Consider the following 18,418-nt stretch of genomic DNA (forward strand, 5'->3'; position numbering starts at 1 on the left):
AGGGAAAACTATTTTCTAGAATGCCCTAGAGTTGATAACATGATTACTATGAGAAAAACCCGAATCTCCCCCATTATACTTCCTCATACTTATTTTTAGAGTTTAAGGTTTTATTTTTAAGAATGAATGTGGGGAGGTACCCACCATATTTTGTGTTCCTGGGGCCCCGGAGGGTCTTCATCCGGCCAAGCTCTGAAATTGCTGCCAGCCTTGTAATTCCCTGACCCGTGAGCGTTCCCACAAATGGTGCTCATTAGCTGACTTAACAAACTTTCGGTGTGACCGGAGATGGTGTAGCCTCCGCGATCACTGAGTTGACAGTGTGGAGCTTGATCTCAGCGATAAGCCCCAGGTCTTTTCAAAGACCTGGGGGGACACAGGGCAAAGGCAGGTGCGGAAGTGTCCCAGGGGCAGCCAGGGGGGTGACTGGACCCCCGAGTCCCTCAGGACCTGCACCTGCCAATTCTGCAGCCCTAAACTACTCACAGACTCTAGATGGACTCTGAAGATTTGGGGGGGCGGGGTGAAGGTGTTCCAGGCACTCTTACCTTAGAACGAGACACAGTCCTTGTCCACTAGGAACCCTCTCAGATAAAGACACACAAAGCACGTAGAGAGGACGGTGGGCAGCAGCGACCTCGGGGAGAATCAGCCTGCATCTGTGTTTATTTGGCCAACAGCACTTTTCCAAAGCCTGAATTGCAATGTCTTTGGGAGGACACTGTGGGTGACCCCTGGCCCCTATGAGCCACTATGGACACCATCCACGTGGCCTCCACAGTTTTGTATTTTTTTTTTAAGTAGCCTTCATACTCAACATGGAGCCCCATGCAGGGCTTGAACCCACGACATGCGTAAGGTTCAGGTCCTGCCGCGGGCGCACCGACCCAGGAGCAGGGGGAGGTGGGAGGAGGAAAGGGGGAAGGGGTCCAGGGGGAGGGGAGGAGCTAAGCTGGACCAAACAGCTGTCACCTCCTCCCTCTGACCAAGGACGGAGTCCCTTCGGCCCTACAAACGCTCCAGCTCTCTGACACAAAGGAAAGCACTTCAGAGCCACTAGGAAACAAATGGTGTTTTATTCCCTTTTGTTGTGGAGAGGATCGATCACAGCACGGAGGACAGCGGCCCGGACACGGCGGCATGTCTGGTTGGATGCCACGAGAACACGATGGATGGGAGGGGCGGGGTCTGCTTGGATTTTCCATTCCGTGTGACCTTCGACCTCTTGGCAGTTCCCTCCGCAGCAGGGCTGTGCCCACCTGCCCCGGGTCTCTAAGCCACGTGTAGCCGCTGCACTTGCCGCTCTAACCAGTAACAGGTGGAGCAAAGGGCTTGGGAGCCATCGCTGCTCCCTGACCAACGGGACGCAGGCAGAGAAGCACAGGACGCCTCCTCTCCCTACGGCTTTGCTGGCCCCCACAGAATGGAGCCCCTCAGCCACTGCCTACCAGAGACCTCATTCAGGGACAGGAGTCTGAGTCCAGAAGAGCCGGGCTGTAGCTGGGAGTCTGGGAAGCAGGGAAGGTAGGAGAGAGGAGCAGGGTTCCAGAGCCCATGGGGTTATTGCTGAGAAGATATGCAGGGGGCACGTTCCCCAGGGGCAGACTAGAAGCCCGGGGCCCGGGATCCCGGGCTGCTCTGCGACGGTGCAGGGCAGATGAGGACCCCGGGGTGGAAGCCCCAAGAGGGAAAGGACCGTGGAAGGGGCACAGCCTGCCTGGAGGCAAAGCTGGGCTCACCAGCTCCTTGCCGTGAACCTCCCGATTGCCAAGAGACCCTCAGAACAGACCTGGGTCCGGACTAGAATACAGAAGCAAGGTTCTTGTGAATGAAGTGAAGAGAGGCCAAGAAAAATGATCACGGAGGTGATGTAAACCTTCCCAAGTCCCAAGACAACTGGAGACCCCCGCCCACACCCCCTAGCCCTACACCCACCCCCAAATCAAGAGAAGGGACTGGTCTCTCAGGGAAAAAGCGGACTCCCGGGAGTGGGAGATGATGGGGGTGGGGGCCACAGGGGAGCAGGGAGGGGCTGACGGTGACATGGCTCAGCACCCACCCGGGAAAGCGAGTTCAGGGTCACTAAAATACAACATCATCCACAAACAAGCAGCCACAGAGATCACAGTCATCAAACACACACAGACACGTCACAGGACGTGGACGAGACCGTGGGCTGCGGGCAGGAGAGGCGGGTGTCAGGTGCATCGTTAAGTTGAGGATCGTGTTCCAGGGGACGGCGAAGGGGCAGGGGGACACACACACACTCTTGGCTTCTCCTGGGGAAAGATCTGCCTGCTGAAGTGGCCGGTGTTCTTAAGCATCAACACTTGCGTCTAAAGGTTCAAGCAGCTCCTTTCAGGTTCTGGGAGCTAAAGGGGGAGAGAATCCAAATTAAAACTCAACTCTGCCTCCTTTCTGGCGTCTTTACTGGCTGTCTCCCTGCCTTAACGCAGCACCTGTGCCCCCCTGAAACTCGCAGGAGACCCACTCCGAGCTCACGTCCCTGGTGACACAGGAGGACGAGGCTGAAATGCAGGGAAAGGGGGAGGGGCCTGGGAGGGGGAGGGGGGCCCAGGGAAGCGCTTCTCCCAGGAAGGCTAGAACCTGATAGACATGGAAAGAAAATTGTTAAACCCGGGGTTTCTATTTCAGGACACCCCCAGTCGTCGCTCACAATCCCGAGACCTAAGAGAACAGGGTTTCTGAGGAAGTCCTAGTTTAGGAAAAAAAGCAAAAAACAAAAAACAAAAAAACCCAAGCCTCCTTCCCTTGAGCCTCCCCCCACTTGAGCCAAGATCGGACCTGCCAGTGGCCATGAATGGACAGAACCCCGAGCCACCAGCCAGGACACCTGACTCCTGGATTGGCATCTAGGGCCACCTCGTGTGTAGGAGATCACTGACCTTCCCAAGCCCCGTCTAGGAGATGGACAAGCTGAGCCCCGCGCTGCCCACCCACGAGGCTGTTGTGATAACACGATCTTGGATGGCTGATCTCTCTGACCTCAGTTTCTTCATCTATAAAGTGGGGCTCAATCCCACCTGCCCTACTTGCTTCTTCCGGTAGGCTCAGGCAAGTCTGTGCGGGGCAGCATTTTGAAAACTAAGACATTTAACGGCAAACACTCTCCCGTGTCCCTACAATGAACAACGGAAGCAAATGCTAAATACGGTGCCCCTTACAGCTGAGAACTGAGAACGGCTAACGTTGGCATCGGGGAAGGGGGAGATACACTATTCTCCCTAGTTCTGTGTAGAGTTAGCAAGTTTCATTCTAATGTGTTAATGTTTTTTAAGTGGTCCTAAGCTACTTTCTGAACCATCGCTAAAAGCCATTATCTTTGAGCTACCCTGATATTAGGAGGAGTTCACGAACTGTCATTCTCTCCCAAGTCCTGCCCCCATCGCAGGGAAGGTGACCTTCCATTAACCTGGCGTCTGGTCATACAGAAACAGAAGCCCTATTCCCCAGCCTTTCACCGCGCATGTGTGGTGCCCTCAGATGTTTCCATCCATCTGTCCCGTTGCCCTTTCAGACACAAGACTCGCCAGCCTGGCTCAGAATAAACGCTGTGCCCGCTGCAAAAGCTGGCCCAGCACCTCCCTGAGGAATGAACAGTGACGGAGACAGAGGAAGACACGGGAAGACAGGATCCTACCTTCCTACCTGAGGGCTGCACCTCAGTTCTCTGCTTTCTGGGGCTCCGTTGCTGGAAAAAAAATGGAACAGATTGCAGTGAATGGACCCCTCACCCCCACGGGCCACCCGCCGCAGCAGCCGTGCCCAGGCCTGACGCTGGAGGAGTCTGAACCGTGCAGCAAAGAGGGGGCTTGGCAGGATTCTGAGTCAGACAGACTTGCTGGTTATAGGAATTGGGCACGTTCCTTAACTTTTCTGAGACCCTGGGTTATCGAATGCGGATCGTGAGCCTCTGTCACGGGGCTGTGCGCACACGAAGGGGGCTCTATGAAGCACCTGTCTCGTGCCCGACACAAAGCACATGCCCTATAAACAGCGGCGGTCAGGGGTAGCAGCCGGTTTGGTGGAGATGAGGGGACGGCCCAGAGCAGGGGCCCCGGAGACCGCTCTCCCCGCACAGACACAGGAGCACGTCCGGTTGGCTCTAGGGAGGCCACGGTGTCTGACCGCCATCCCTCCCGGAGCCGTCCGAGGACCCTCCCCCATTGCTTCTATCCCACCCGGGCCGGTGGTCGTGACCGCTACCATTTGCAGTGATGAGGTTCTCCACCTGCACCTCCTCATCGCCCGGAGCCCTGCAAGAGAAGGAGAAGCTTCCGTCGGCGCTCTGTGGGGCAAACCCGCTGTCCCTGCTGGGGCAGGGCCGTCTGGAGCAGGCCCCTGCGAGTCACTGGAAGGCTGTGGCACTCTCCACCAAGGGGCGCGTGGGGCCAGGGGCGGGGGCGAAGCTGGGATTGAAGGGGTGTCAGGGGAACTCGCAGGCACCCTTCAGTGCCGGCCCCACTGAGCGCTGGGAAGGAGTGGCTTGGGGCCCCCTGGGGGCTGGCATCCTGTCCTGCCAGACTTTGGGCTTCTGAGGTCCACTGCTGCCCCTGGTTTTTGTGGTAGACTAATGGGGTATGGGGTGGGGGGAGAGGTGAATGACGGAGCCCGAGCTCCTCCTCAGCCAAAGAGCCCCATGCACAGGTGACCAGCAGGGACAGCGTCGCAGGTCCTGTAGACACGAGATGGACCTCCCGAGAGGCTCTGAGGCCCTCTGCTTCCCTTCTCCCAAGCCCAACTGCCTCAAGGGCTTTCAGACGCGCGTCCAGCACCTTCTTGCTTCCCTCCCCTCCTCAATATACATCAGAAGAGAGGAGGGGCTAACCCTCCATGCTTTGCCCTCGTGTTCGCCAGAACATGCCTGGCACACACCAGGGGGCCCCTCCCTGTCCCCTCCTAGCGTCACCTCCGATATCCACAGACAGACCATCCTTACCGGGGCTTCTGATTGAAATTGCATTTGCATCTGCGACCTGAAAGGCAAAGAAACCACCCGAGGTCACGCTCCCGGCTTGAGTTCAAGGTCACGCTCCTGGTTTGACCACAGCAAAGCTGCCACAGGGGGCTACATAAAAAGCACAGTTATATGTAGCAATCCTCTGTGGGAGTAGGGTTCTTCTGAGGTCAAGGGTCAACATTCAAATGCCTGGATGATGGCCGTACCACAGTCTGCTTGATCGGGCAAGTGCAGAGGGCTCCGCGCGGCCCGGGCTCTCGTGTGCAGAAAACAAACGCGGGGGCACCTCTCTCAGAGCACTCTAAGGACAGCTCCTTGCTCTCTCCTGTGACTCCCCGACCTCTGCCTACTGGACACAGCTCCAGGACAGCCACCCTGCCCTTTCTGATGACCTTGTTTTCATCAAGCATTTATTTTATTCACTTTTCTTTAATGTTTATCTATTTTTGAGAGAGACAGAGACAGAGCAAGAGCAGGGGAGGAGCAGAGAGAGAGGGAGACACAGAATCGGAAGCAGGCTCCAGGCTCTAAGCCATCGCCACAGAGCCCAATGCGGGGCTTCAACTCATAAACAGCAAGATCATGACCTGAGCCGAAGTCAGACGCTTAGCCGACTGAGCCACCCAGGTGCCCCTATGTTGTCCATGCTGCCCTGTTTTACTGAGCACTTACTATGTGCCCCGCACTATGTTAGGTGCTGGAGATAACAGGGAGAACGGACCATCTCTCTCTCCCCCCGAGAGAGCACGGCCGGGCTCCTACACCGTTCTCCACTCCCCCCGGCAGCTGCAGACATCACTCTACAGAGCCAACAGGGAACGAACAAACTTACTCAGGATAAGGAGAATCCCCACGGAGAAGAGCACCACAGCAAACACCAGTCCCCCGATCCGCAGAGTCTGGTAGTCTGCCAAAGGAGCAGAGGTGACAAAAGGAAGGGAAGAGCACGGCTTCCCGTCCCTGGGCGGGGCCACACCTCCCCCTCCCCGCCCAGGGTTACCATCACCGCTCACCATAATGAAAAGGGTCCTTTTCCTTCTCCTGCTCAGCTGCTGAAAAAATAAACGAGTGTGGGCAAGAGGAAGACAGCTGCATATCTGGTTCCCTAATACCCCACCAGTGTCACTTCCCACAAAGGGACTCCTGGGAGAGAGAGCCCATTAAGCAGAGGTGCCTGGGGAAGCACAGAAGGGCCTGCCCACTAAGGCCAGCCCGAGAGCAGAACTGGGTACCACTCAGAGCCCCGGTGCACAGCACATCTACATTTCTTGCCCCTTTGTATTGTTACATTACCCCCCAAAGGCAGGGTCTGTTAGCCCCCTGTTACAGGTGGGGAAACTGAGACCAAGGAAGAACATGTGACTTGCACAAAGCCAGAATCTAGACACTGATGAGCGGGCCTGGCTCCCAAGGTTCAGGCAAAAAGTCTACAGGGATCTGGAGTGCTTGAGAGCTTAAAAGTAGAGCCTGCTGGACCCTCTGGGGAGAGGTGGGCAGGCTGGAACAGGGTCTGTGAATACATGCTGCCTTCCAGCAGTTTCTCTGCTGACTTCAACGGGGACAGGGGAGTCACTGATCAGACACGGAGAATCTGAGAGCCCCCCAGCCCTATGTCCCAAAGGGCCAGGACCTGGAGGGGTACTTACCACTGGCCAGGACGCTGGGAGCCAGCAGGCTGCACAGAAAGATCAGCACCACCTCCATGGCGTCTGGGGACAAAGGAAGGAAAGTGAATCTCTGCACAGGAGACCCCCCACCCCAGCTCTCGGCCGGGTCAGGGGCCGCGTAGGGCTCCCGGCTCTATTCTGAGTACCCTCCACACAGTAAAAGTTCAAGCCACAGAATGGAAGTGGCTGACACTTACTGAGCTCTTACAGAGGGCTCCGCACGCATTAATTTAGTTACTACAGCTGCCTACTATGACAATCAGTAGGCGCAATGACTGACCCGTTTTGCAGGCGAAGAACCACAGTTTAAAGAAGTTAAATGAGACTCCTGATAGTGAGTGGCAGAGCCCAGGTCCTAACCCCTCCACCACGCTGCCTCTCTGGGGCCGAAGCCGGAAAACCCCAAGGCTTTGGTGACGACCCCAGCTGCGCCCGCCTCTCCAGGCCATCCTTCCGGGACTTCCTGGCCTGGTCCCCACAGCCAACACCCACAGTCGGAAGTTCGTTCTTCTAGGAGATTAAATGGGGCGGGTAAGCGAATGCCTCTCCAGCCCAGCCAGCCCGCCAGGTGTGGCGGGAGACTTGCTGTTCACTGGTCTCCGTAGGGTAAACCCTGAAATGCCAACAGCTCTCCCTTAAGCTGCCCCCGACACCCTCACCTCTAAGGTGCCCGAGCCAATTCTTCCTCCAGTCTCAGTTCATAATCCTCCAGAAAGGCCGTTTGGTCAAACAAAGGCAACGTGCAGACCGGTTCTGAGTGCCAGCATCCTGACCTTCCCCTTCTGTTCGTGAGCTCATCGAGCCCCTGGACTCTGGGGCCAGGGGTCCCAGGATGGGCCATCCGGATGGAGGCAGCGGGCGGCCAGGGACAGATTTCAGTGGAGTCACACGCAAGTCACTCCTGGGCTTAAGGAAGTACGTTTGGTGAAGAGCCATCAAGGAAAGGCAGAAAGAAACCCACACCAGGAAAGCGCAAGGCTGTCTGTCTTCCTCCAGGGGGTGGGACTGGCAGTGGCCTGACCCCCCCCCAGACCAGTTTCTAGTGGCCAGGACCATGCTGGCCCTGAGGGATCGCCCCCATTACTTGCCAGTCCCCACGCAAGCATCCTCGGCTGCCCTTCACCTCTCGGCCACCAGGGGTCAGAACAGCTGCATCCAGAGTCGCGCTGAGACCCAGCCGGGGTCTTGGAGAGAACCGCTCAGTGTTCATCAAAAGGCAGTAATTTGCTTCTAATGCCATCTCATCTATTATTTGTGATTTTTTCCAATTTTACATAAGTTTTACATTTTATACGTATAAAAATATATGTGTCACGCCCGCATACATAGTAATAAGATGAACACTCATAACTTAAAAGCTAGAACTTTACAAGCACCTGCTACATTTACCTACATTTTCCTCCAAGTCGTCCCTCTGCCTCACTCCCAGAGGTAAACAGTATCCCGGACAATGTAAATCCATACATTTTTTTCATCATTCCCTTGTTCTTCCTCAAAGAATTTTTTCTTAGTGAAAGATAAAATTCACACATCATGAAACTCATCATTTAAAAATGTACAATTTTCGGGGCACCTGGGTGGCTCAGTCGGCTAAGCGTCTGGCTTCAGCTTCGGTCATGATCTCACGGCTCATGAGTTCGAGCCCCACGTCCTGTCTCCCTCTCTCTCTCTGCCCCTCCCCAGCTCGTGCCTTCTCTCCAAACCTGTGCCACCATCATCACTAACTCCAGAATATGTTCATCACCGCAAAAAGAAACCCCATACCCACTAGCCATCGGTCCCATTCTGCACCCCGGCCCCCAGCCCCTGACAACCACTGACCTACTCTCTGCACCTGTGGATTCACCTATTTTAGACGCTTCACATAAAACAATCATACGCTATGTAGCCTTTGGTGTCTGGCTTCTGGGATTTAGCATCACGTTTTCAAGGTTCATCTATGTTGTGGCCCGTGTCAGAACTCCGTTACTTTTTATGGCTGAGTAATATTCCTCTGTATGGCTATCCCTCCCATTCTTCTTCAAAATCTATTCGTCATGCACATATTATCTTAATAAGATGCGGGTGGTGGAGGTTTTTTGAGCTTTGTAATGATCATACTATGTTGTTTGCAGTCTTCTGGGACTGGCTATTTTTGTTCCACGTTGTTTCTAAGATTCACCCATTAGGACATGTAACCTTCGGTTCATTTCTTTCCAAAGTTGTGTAGTATTCCACTGTGCAGCTTAATTATCACGTATTGGTTCATTCTCCTCTCAGTGGAGATCTTTTTGGCTTTTCCCATTTTGTGGGATTATAAATAATGCAGCTGTGAACATTTTTATGCGTGCTGCACAGTATAAGACGCTTTTTCATTTTCTTTTTTTTTTTTTTGCCATCATTTTCACATGGAATACTTTTTACGTCGGAACCCAGTGCAAATACATCTTCACGTATACCAGGGATAACAACATCACAAAACAACTCTTAACCTTAAAATGAATGATCCCCTCTGACAGTTTCTGTTCTGATTCCCTCTTTAAAATAAAATGGTTAGACCCACTAACGGGTCATACTGCAGTAGGAAGATGTATATTCTACAGACAGGCCTAGGAGTGTGGTCACTGGGTCGTATAGTACAAATTGTCAACCTCACAGAATACTTTCGGATTGTTTCCCAAAGCGGTCATCCCCGTTTCGACACCCCACCACATCACCTGCATGACTGTGCCTATCCCTCGGCATCCTTATCCACACTTGGTGGTCAGCCTGCTTAATTTCCGCCAATCTAGAGGTGTGAAATACGGTCTTAATCTGCTCGCTCATTAAAGGAGTCGGGCTTCTGGTCCTTCATCGGTCACGTGTCTTTCAGGTCTTCTGCTCACTTTGCAAATGGGTTGGGCATTTGCCCAACATCCCTGCATCCGAACCCGTGTCTCCATTGCTACAACTTGACAGCGATCTTCCCGTGTGGTAGGAGAAACTTCTTCTCTCTTCCTCTTCCCCCTCTTCCTTCAGGAATACCTTCCCTCCTCTTTGTCTTTCGCTCTTATATATACATTTTAGAATCAGCCTGTCAAATTCATCTGAAGCTGTTGGGATTCACACTGGAATTGAGACAGTGGATCTGAATCTTGAGTCTCCTATCCATAAAGGAGTCTTGAGACTCCTATCTCGAGTCTCCTATCCATAAAGGAGTCTTGAGACTCCTATCTCGAGTCTCCTATCCATAAAGGAGTCTTGAGACTCCTATCTCGAGTCTCCTATCCATAAAGGAGTCTTGAGACTCCTATCTCGAGTCTCCTATCCAGTCTGCCTTTCCATTTGTACATCCTTTTCAACGTCTTATATTGGTTTTATAAATGCTTTCATGTAGGTCTTGCACATCTCCCACGAGATTTATCCCTAGGTGCCTTATACTTCTTATTGCCATTTTAAATGCAATCTCATGTGTGTTTTCTAATTTTCACTGGTACACAGAAAGGCAATTGAGTTGTACGTATTGATCTTAAATCCAACGATCTCACTAAACTCTGTTAATATTTCTAATAATTTACTTACAGATTTCCCCTGGGTTTTCTCTGTCGACATATCATCTGCAAATGATACAGTACGGTTTCTTCTTTGCCAATGCTTACACTGTTGGGTTTTATTTCTGGTCTTCTGTACTGCTAGGCCTTAGAGTAAAATGTAGAATAGAGGCAGTAATACAGGACACATACACACACATGCAATCTTATTACTGGTTTTTATTTTTTACTTGTATTTCATTTGTGTGTGTGTTTATTTTTAATTCTTCCCAGCTTTACTGTGATGGGACACCTAACATTGTGTTCGTTTAAGGTATGATGATTTGATGCATGTTTGTGCTGCCACATATTGCCACAATAAAGTCAGTTAATACCTCCATCACCTCACATAATTACCTTTTGTGTGCATGGTGAGGAACGATAAAGAAAATATGGCGCATATATATATATATATATGTATATGTATACATATATATATATATATAATGAAATATCATTCATTCAACCATAAAAAGAAGGGAATTACTGATTTTAAATAGATTTCTTCTAATGTTTTATAAGTCCCCCTGTAATCCTGGCTTTCCAAGATGTTTCTGTTTTACATTAATTATGAATGAATGTTCTGGATCTATAGCTTTTAACCTTTAATCCGTCAACGAAGTAAATTATGCGCATGGGTTATCTAATGTCAAATCATCCTTACACTACTGGGATAAAACCAATGTATTATTGTCTTCCTAATAAATCATTGGATTTGGTTTGTTGCTATCTTGTTGAGGTTTTTGCGTTTATGTGCGTAAGATTGGGCCGTAATTTCTATTTTATTGTGTTGACCTTGCCCGGTTTGGGTATCATGATAGTCCTGGCCTCACAGAACAAGTATTTCCTCTCTTGCTATTCCCTGGAAGAGTTTGCAGAAGACAGAAATAATCTGCTCTGTGAACACCTGGTAGAATTGTATGACTTAGTCTTCTCTTTGTGGGAGGATTTTCAATTGCCTTTTCAATTCATTAATGGCCATGACACTCTTCAGATTTCTCTTCCTCTGGAACATATTCGATGAATATAATTTTTTATAGCGATTTGCCCTTTTCTGCTTTCAAATTTATTATCAGAAAGTTGCTTATAGCATTTTATACTTACCCTTAGAAATCACTAACTTCTGTTGGATCTGTAGTTATGTCTTTTTCTACATTCCTAACGTTGTTATTTGTGACGACTTTTTTTTTTTCATCAGCTCCACCAGATGTTCACTCATTGTATGTCTTTTCAAGAACCTGCTCTTGGTTTTGCTGATCCTTTTTACTGTGTTTTAAATTATCCTTCATTCTGCCTTTACATGTTCTTTGGGTTCATTCTATTATTCTTTCTTTATATTTATCTTCTTATGTTGGATACCTGGTTCATTAATATTTAGCTTTTCTTGTTTTCTTTTTTTTTTTTAATTTTTTTTAACGTTTATTTTTGAGACAGAGAGAGACAGAGCACGAACGGGGGAGGGGCAGAGAGAGAGGGAGACACAGAATCGGAAACAGGCTCCAGGCTCCGAGCCATCAGCCCAGAGCCTGACGCGGGGCTCGAACTCACGGACCGCGAGATCGTGACCTGGCTGAAGTCGGACGCTTAACCGACTGCGCCACCCAGGCACCCCAAAGTATAGTGATTTTAAATTACTTTCATAATTGACTGCTAACTGAAATGCACTGTGGTCAGAGAATGTGGTCTGAGGATACAGATGCCTCAAAATGTATTGACCTAATATATGGTTAGTTATTCTAAAAATTATACTCCATTTATTAGAAGACTGCGAATTCCTTCATTGTTGGGAAGAAAGTTTTATGTGCCTATCAAATCAAGATTATTAAACTGTGTTGTTTAAATTCCTACACGCTTTATTTTTTCTGACTGGCCCCTCAACAATGGAAATAGGTGCTTTAAAAGATACCTCTATGAGGAAGGATTTATATATTTATCCCTGTGTTTCTTATAATATTTAACAGAAAAATTAGAATTGCTATATTGTCCTATGGGTTGGATTAAATTCTATTTCACTTTCCACCTTCTTGTGTCCTTATGTGTTGTACGTATATTTTATCATCTTGTAAATGGCAAAGACCTAGATTTAAAAAAAATTTTTTTTCTTAATTCCACCTGATAATTTTCTATTAACTATCAAGTTTAGCCCATTTAATTTTATTGTGACTATTGACATATTTGGTCTGATTTGTTTCTCTTTTGACCTTTTTTTTTTTTTTTTTAGATTTTTTTTTTCTTATTCACTTTCTCCCTCTACTGGTTAAGAAATTATACAAGCTATTTCTAGTCATTTAGTGGTTACCTTTGGAATTTTACCACGTGTGTTGGCTACAGACTGAATGTTTGTGTCTCCCAAATTCATATATTGAAACCTAATTCTCGATGGGATGTATTTAGAGATGGGCCTTTGGGAGGTGATTAGGTCATGAGGGGGAGTCCTCATGAATACCATTAGAGCCCTTACAAAAGAGAGCTCTCTCACCTCTCCCCCCAAGTGAGGCCTCAGTGGGAAGATGGCCATCTGTAAACCTGCTTTGCCAGCACCTTGACCATGGACTTCAGCCTCTAGAACTGTGAGAAACAAATTTCTGTTGTTTGTAAGTCCCCCAGTCTAAGGTACTCTGTTGTAGCAGCCTGAGCAAAGACAGTCTTCGATTTAACAAAGTCTAAAGTTAAAACGTATCACAGTTACTGGGTATAACACCCTTCCTGAAAAAGGCAAAAACACAAATCACCTCCCTCCTAATACATGTGCTATTGTACAAAATTTCAGTTCCGTGTGCAATTCTATGACATAGATATTAGAATGTATATTTCATGGAAACATGTTTGTCTAGATTCCCTCGCATGTGTGGTAGCCGGCCTTCAAGACGGTCCCCACTACCCCCCGGTATTGCATCCTTGTACAGCCCCCTTCCACACTGCACCATCTGTGTGACCAATAACATACAGCAGAGTTGACATGTCCCTTCCAACAAACAATAGATTGTAAAAGGCACTATGGCTTTCTTTTCTTGCTTGAGCTTGCTCCCTTGCTCTCTCCCTCTCTCCAACTGCTTGCTTTTAGGGGAAAAGGCATCTGCCGTGTCGTAAGGCTCCTCCAGCATCCCTGCCGAGAGGCCCATGTGGCAGAGGACTGAGGGCCTCGGTTCAGAAGCCCCCCAGGAAGGAGACCTGCCACGAACCACGTAAGTGAGCCTGGAGGCAGATCCTCCAGCTTCCACACGATCCCCGCCCCTGGCTGACAGCCTGACTGCAGCCTCGTTAGTGACTCAGAGCCGAACCACGCAGCCCATCTGCTCCCTCGCTCCTGACCTCGGGAACTGTTTGAGAGAACTAATGCTGTGGTTTGAGGCTCATTTGTTATGCGGCAGGAGATAACCGATACGTTGTAGTTACTAACTGATTTCTTCATGATTCTTTCTGCTGAACCTTAGCCATGCATCAAGACCTTTTCTTCACTCCCGAAGAACATCTTTTCACAATTTTCTTTAACAAAGATCTATTACTTACAAACTCAGGTTTTGTTTACTGAAAATGTTTTCATTTCACCCTTCCGGTGGGCAAACTCTTAGGGGAATCCCAGGAATTCTGACCTCCTAGTATTCCGGCCTTGGTGTGATGCCCTCCCCCTGAGTGGGGACCGCTGCTGGGACTGGCTGCTAGCCAGGAGAGGGGCTGTTTTTTTGGGGGGGTTTAATGTTTAATTTTTAGAGAAAGAGAGACGGACAGAGTACGAGCAGGGGAGGGGCAGAGAGGGAGGGAGACACAGAATCCGAAGCAGGCTCCAGGCTCTGAGCTGTCAGCACAGAGCCTGACGCAGGGCTGGAACCCACGGACTGCGAGATCACGACCTGAGCGGAAGTCGGACGCTTAACCGACTGAGCCACCCAGGTGCCCCCTTTTTTAATTAATTTTCTCAATAGGAGAGGGATTTTTGGCAACAGGGTCCCTCCTAGGAGCAGGAAAGACACATGTTAAGGGTTCCAGGGAAGCAGTTACTGCCATGCCTTCCCCTCAACTCCCCCCCAGATCCCTTTCACAGCTGCTGAGGTTCAAGTCCATCCTACAAACACACACTGAATTCTAGAAAGAGCCACACTCTTCTGGGCTCTGCAAGGGATACGTGGGTAAACAAGATACAGCTTCAGCTTCCAAGGACTGGCAGGGTTTGGAAGCAAAGGGCTCGAGTACCTCAGCAAGTGCGAAGAGAGCTTCAGGAGACGTAAAGACTATAAAGGAGGGTCCATCGGGGCAGGGAAAGGGGGAGCAGGGATTACAACACCGAACCTGGGACGTTCCCATGGAGGAGCTGACATTTCAGCTGGACCTCGGAAGGAGGATGGGACTCTGATGGACAGGGGCAAGAAGAGAGAAAAGCCAGGGCTCCCTGGCAGAGGAAATAACATGAGCCAAGGCAGTGAGAAGGACAAATGGGAGGCAGGGATAACAAACAGTACTCAGTTCAAGTTCAGTTCGAGTTGAGCCTCGAGGCACTTCCTTGGATGGTGGCTGCCTGAAGCGGCCACCTCAGAAGGATTCTGAATGAGGTCCATCAGGAGAGGGGGCCTGGCCCCATTGGTAATGTCTGCGTAGCACTGGAGGGCCCGGGACGGCCATCTGCCAAGTATTGGCCATTTCTAGAGCAAGATACCCTCTAAACAGTGAACGATCCTGTTGAGCGAGGCATGAGGGGTGGGCGGTGAGAATTCTGAGAAGTCAGATTGTGGAGGCTCTCGAATGCCAAGCCGAAGAGTAAAGACTCGTCTTTGTGTTCCGAAGAAAACATTTCTGATCAAGTTACAGTGTGCTGAAAGAAATACGGTTACAGATTTGGAAAGCGACCAACTCCCTGTTCCTCCAACCTGCTGCCCAGGCCCGGCCTCCACCAGCCACACCTCAGCACAGGCCTCCTCGGGGCGACTCTCGGCCCCTGCGCCCACTTTGTAAAGTCTCGTCGGTACCGTCGGCATTGCCCCTGAGTCAAGTGGCCAAACACACACACACAGAGCCTCTGCAAAGACACACAATGCCCTTCTCTCACGGGCCGCACCAAGAAACCCCAGAGGGGCCTCCCCTCCCTCCCACACGACCGCCCCTGTGTGTGCCACGCCCTCCCAGTTACCACACATTTCATCTCTCCAAGGAGGGAAGCAGGGCCGTCTGGGGCTGGCTAAGGGTGGGTGAGAGAGGGACAGAGAAAGAGGCAATAGAAGTGAGAAGTCTCATTTCCGGGCCACAGAGTCTAAGGAGTAGATGGAAGAAAGGAGGGAGGGATCTCTGGAAGAGGGAGAAGCAAGGCTGAGTTGGGCAGAGCTGGGAGAAAGGGTTCAGGAAACCACATTAGCCTCCAGATGCGCGTGCGTGAAGCCCCGGAACCCTGCCTGCGGGGAGCCTGAGGACCTGGCTCTCAGGGACAGGGTCTCAGGACAGTGGGGGGAGGGGGCGGGGGGCGGGGTCCTGGCCCCCTTACTCTGCTGCTCCCCAGCTCTGAAATTCTACACCATCTAGACCACCCTTCCCAGCGGGGGGGGGGGGGGTGGAATAGAACCAGCCACGTTTTGCTTCCTCCGTGGCCCGTGGCATCTTAGGAGAAAGACTTCAGGTTTCCACTGGTGGTTCTTCTCCTCCTTTCCACGTTCACAGTCACCTCTATGTCGGTAAACAGCTGACATTTCAGGTGACAGCAACCCTTCCACGTTAATTTCGCTCCCCGATCTTCCTGCCTTTTGCACAGTTGCTTTCTGCATGTGCGGGAGAAAGCAATCAGAAGAGTTTCTCCGGCGATTATCTTTCCATTCTGAGTCACATAATTTCACATAATTGCTGGGTAAAAGCTGCTCAGAAAAAGAAGCCACTAGTTGATGATATAGCAACATATGCTCTATTATTTTTGATTCCATGCAGCAGCGAGGTAGATCAGAATACCCAGTTCTATTGTGAAAATAACTCCGAAACAACCTCCCTCTAACGCGCACAGCCTCCAAATTACAGTGGAACTTGATCATCTCACGCTCATGCCTCTCTCCCTCCGCCCCTAAAGCCTCGAGCCCTGTCCAGTGCATCTGGCCTGCCTGTCTTTCTTCAGGCTCAGCCCATCAGAAACATGCCCAGAGGGATCACTGACGCCGGAGTCCTGGCAGGATCCCCAAAGAAACATGAGCCCCACCCCCCACTCCAGACAGGACATGCTGGATGGGACCCGTTTACGGGGCCACAGAATGCCTGGGCCCCATTGTTCAGGCCGACTGGTCACCCTCGACTGTGTAATCAGATGCCAGGGGACACGACTTAGCCTGTGATGTATCCAGATCTCTGCAACAAAGAAGCCCGTTAAGAGAAGATTCCACTGTGTATAAATAGGACAAAGCCAAGATGTGAGGTTTACCAGATGGAGCTGGAATCACAGCATGCCAGGGTCAGAATGATTGAGATAAAAGCTCTTACTTCTTATTTGAGGAGCCCGAGGCCCCAGCAGAGCAGTGATGCGGCCAATTCACACAGCTAGCCAGGGCACAGAACTGTCTGCGGCTCCTGTCTGAGGCTCTGGTGGGCTCGGATAGGGAGACGGGCAGGCCAGGCCTGCAGGACAGGAGGCCACGAAGGCAGCCGGGAAGGAGATAGGAATGGGGTTGCACCAGAGCAATGAGAGGGGGTGGGAGGGAAGCACCTGACAGGCTCCTCAGCTCTCCATTAGAAGACCACCTTTGACTGAGGACATTCGGGGGGGCAGCGCCGGCTTCTGGAAGGCGAGAAAGAGAATCACGTCCAGAAAGACCTTCAGGAGGCTTGGAGCCCCACTCTTAGTCTCTCAACAGGGGGGCAAAAAACAGGAAGGCAAGAAAAGAAAAATTAACAGTCCTTTCCAATTATCCCAGCCATGCCGTGTGGCTGATCTTGGTGCAGGTGGCTATTACCTATAGCCTAGATCTGAACAGCCTGAGGCTCGGCGAAGGACCAAAAAGAGAAAAGGCCCAGGACTAAAAAACGTCAAAGACAAACTGGTCTGATTTACTGACAGAGAGGTGGGTTCTTCAAGTTCCTAAGACATTGGTAAGTCTGACTGTCAGGAAAACAGGACCGGACTGTCTGATCTATTTGTGTCAAGATCGTATTACAGACGGGGCACTGGCCCCAGCAGCCTTTTCAGGCCTCCTTCGCCTGGGATTCTGTGAAAGGGTCGTGTGTGCACCTCATGAGTGGTACCGACGGTTCCGATGACACGTGCTAATGGATGGGGCTCGGGGAAGTGGCCAGCACAAGCCAGCAGATAAAGCCCACACCCGTGCTGTACCTTGAAGAGAACGTAGGTGTGATAACGCCTCCGTGCTGGAAAGACTGGAATGTTCTTGATCCTCTCGGGCACCCCTTCCACCACTGAGGTCTCCCTGCTTCCCCATCCACGCAGGGACAGCCAGGCATTCAGACACACCCCCACCCCCTTTCACACACAGAGACCCTGTCCTCCCTGCACCGCTCCTCACCTTTCTGCTTCCCACCCCGGATGCTTTGGCCTAAAGCTCTCTCGGGCTTTTATGTGCCAGAATAAAGAGAAAGCAAAGAACAAAAGGACAGTCATCATCTACTTGACAGCTGTGTCTGGAAGAGCTCAAGGGGGCACTTTTCCAGGCTCCGTCCTGCTGAGCCCAGAACTCCCTTGGCTCCTTCTCTGCCACGCGGCTGTTTGCAGGATGGGGAGGGCGGAGGGGAGGGGGGGGGCCGGGTTTGCTCCTCATCTCATGTTCCACGTGACCAGTGAACCTGGAAACGGCCAGGACCACACTGTGGCCCCAAACCGCTACACTCCGGCCTTGAAGCTCCCCAACCACAGGACCCCCGGCCCCTCCCCCAAGCTTCATCATGTGTAAAATACATCTTGGGCCCTCTTCGGGGAAGCTGCTCAAAATCCCCCTTCCTCATACAGCCTCGTGACATAGCTGCGGCCTCCCTACCCGTAGACGCCTCTGTGCAACGTGCAGCCCATCCCCCACCCCAGGCCAGGGCGCCTCGGCCTCAGGTTCAGGTTCACGCCCACGAGCCAAGGGCGACAGAACACGGACCTCCTGAAGAGGGACGTTCAGGCCCGGAGTTCTCCCCGCAGCTCACACATGGCCCAGTCCCCGCTCACATCACACACCTCTCGGGGCGCAGCCTTGACGGGAGCGTGAAAAGGAAGGCGGAGGAAAGACGGGGGAGTTTTCGAGGTGGTAGGAAACGGTGAGCTC

At 51.2% G+C, this 18,418-nt stretch overlaps 1 protein-coding gene across 3 annotated transcripts in view; it reads right to left on the reverse strand.

Moving 5' to 3' along the window:
• Positions 1 to 1,057: 1,057 nt before the first annotated feature.
• Positions 1,058 to 18,418, reverse strand: part of FXYD6 (FXYD domain containing ion transport regulator 6) — a 30,398-nt gene continuing 13,037 nt past the window's right edge. Inside the window, exons 2-8 of one of the 3 annotated variants that reach the window (XM_042904653.1) lie at positions 6,628 to 6,690; positions 5,995 to 6,030; positions 5,814 to 5,888; positions 4,961 to 4,997; positions 4,228 to 4,277; positions 3,662 to 3,712; positions 1,058 to 2,372 (exon numbers count right to left, since the gene is read on the reverse strand). In XM_042904653.1, coding sequence (XP_042760587.1) covers positions 3,684 to 3,712; positions 4,228 to 4,277; positions 4,961 to 4,997; positions 5,814 to 5,888; positions 5,995 to 6,030; positions 6,628 to 6,685 — 285 coding nt within the window. In that variant the 5' untranslated portion in view covers positions 6,686 to 6,690 and the 3' untranslated portion in view covers positions 1,058 to 2,372; positions 3,662 to 3,683. Of the gene's footprint in view, positions 2,373 to 3,661; positions 3,713 to 4,227; positions 4,278 to 4,960; positions 4,998 to 5,813; positions 5,889 to 5,994; positions 6,034 to 6,627; positions 6,691 to 18,418 lie in introns of those variants that run through there. The other 2 variants (XM_042904652.1, XM_042904651.1) reach the window with 2 other exon arrangements.

The sequence above is a fragment of the Panthera leo genome, chromosome D1 (assembly GCF_018350215.1).
Source record: "Panthera leo isolate Ple1 chromosome D1, P.leo_Ple1_pat1.1, whole genome shotgun sequence".
NCBI lineage: Eukaryota > Metazoa > Chordata > Mammalia > Carnivora > Felidae > Panthera > Panthera leo.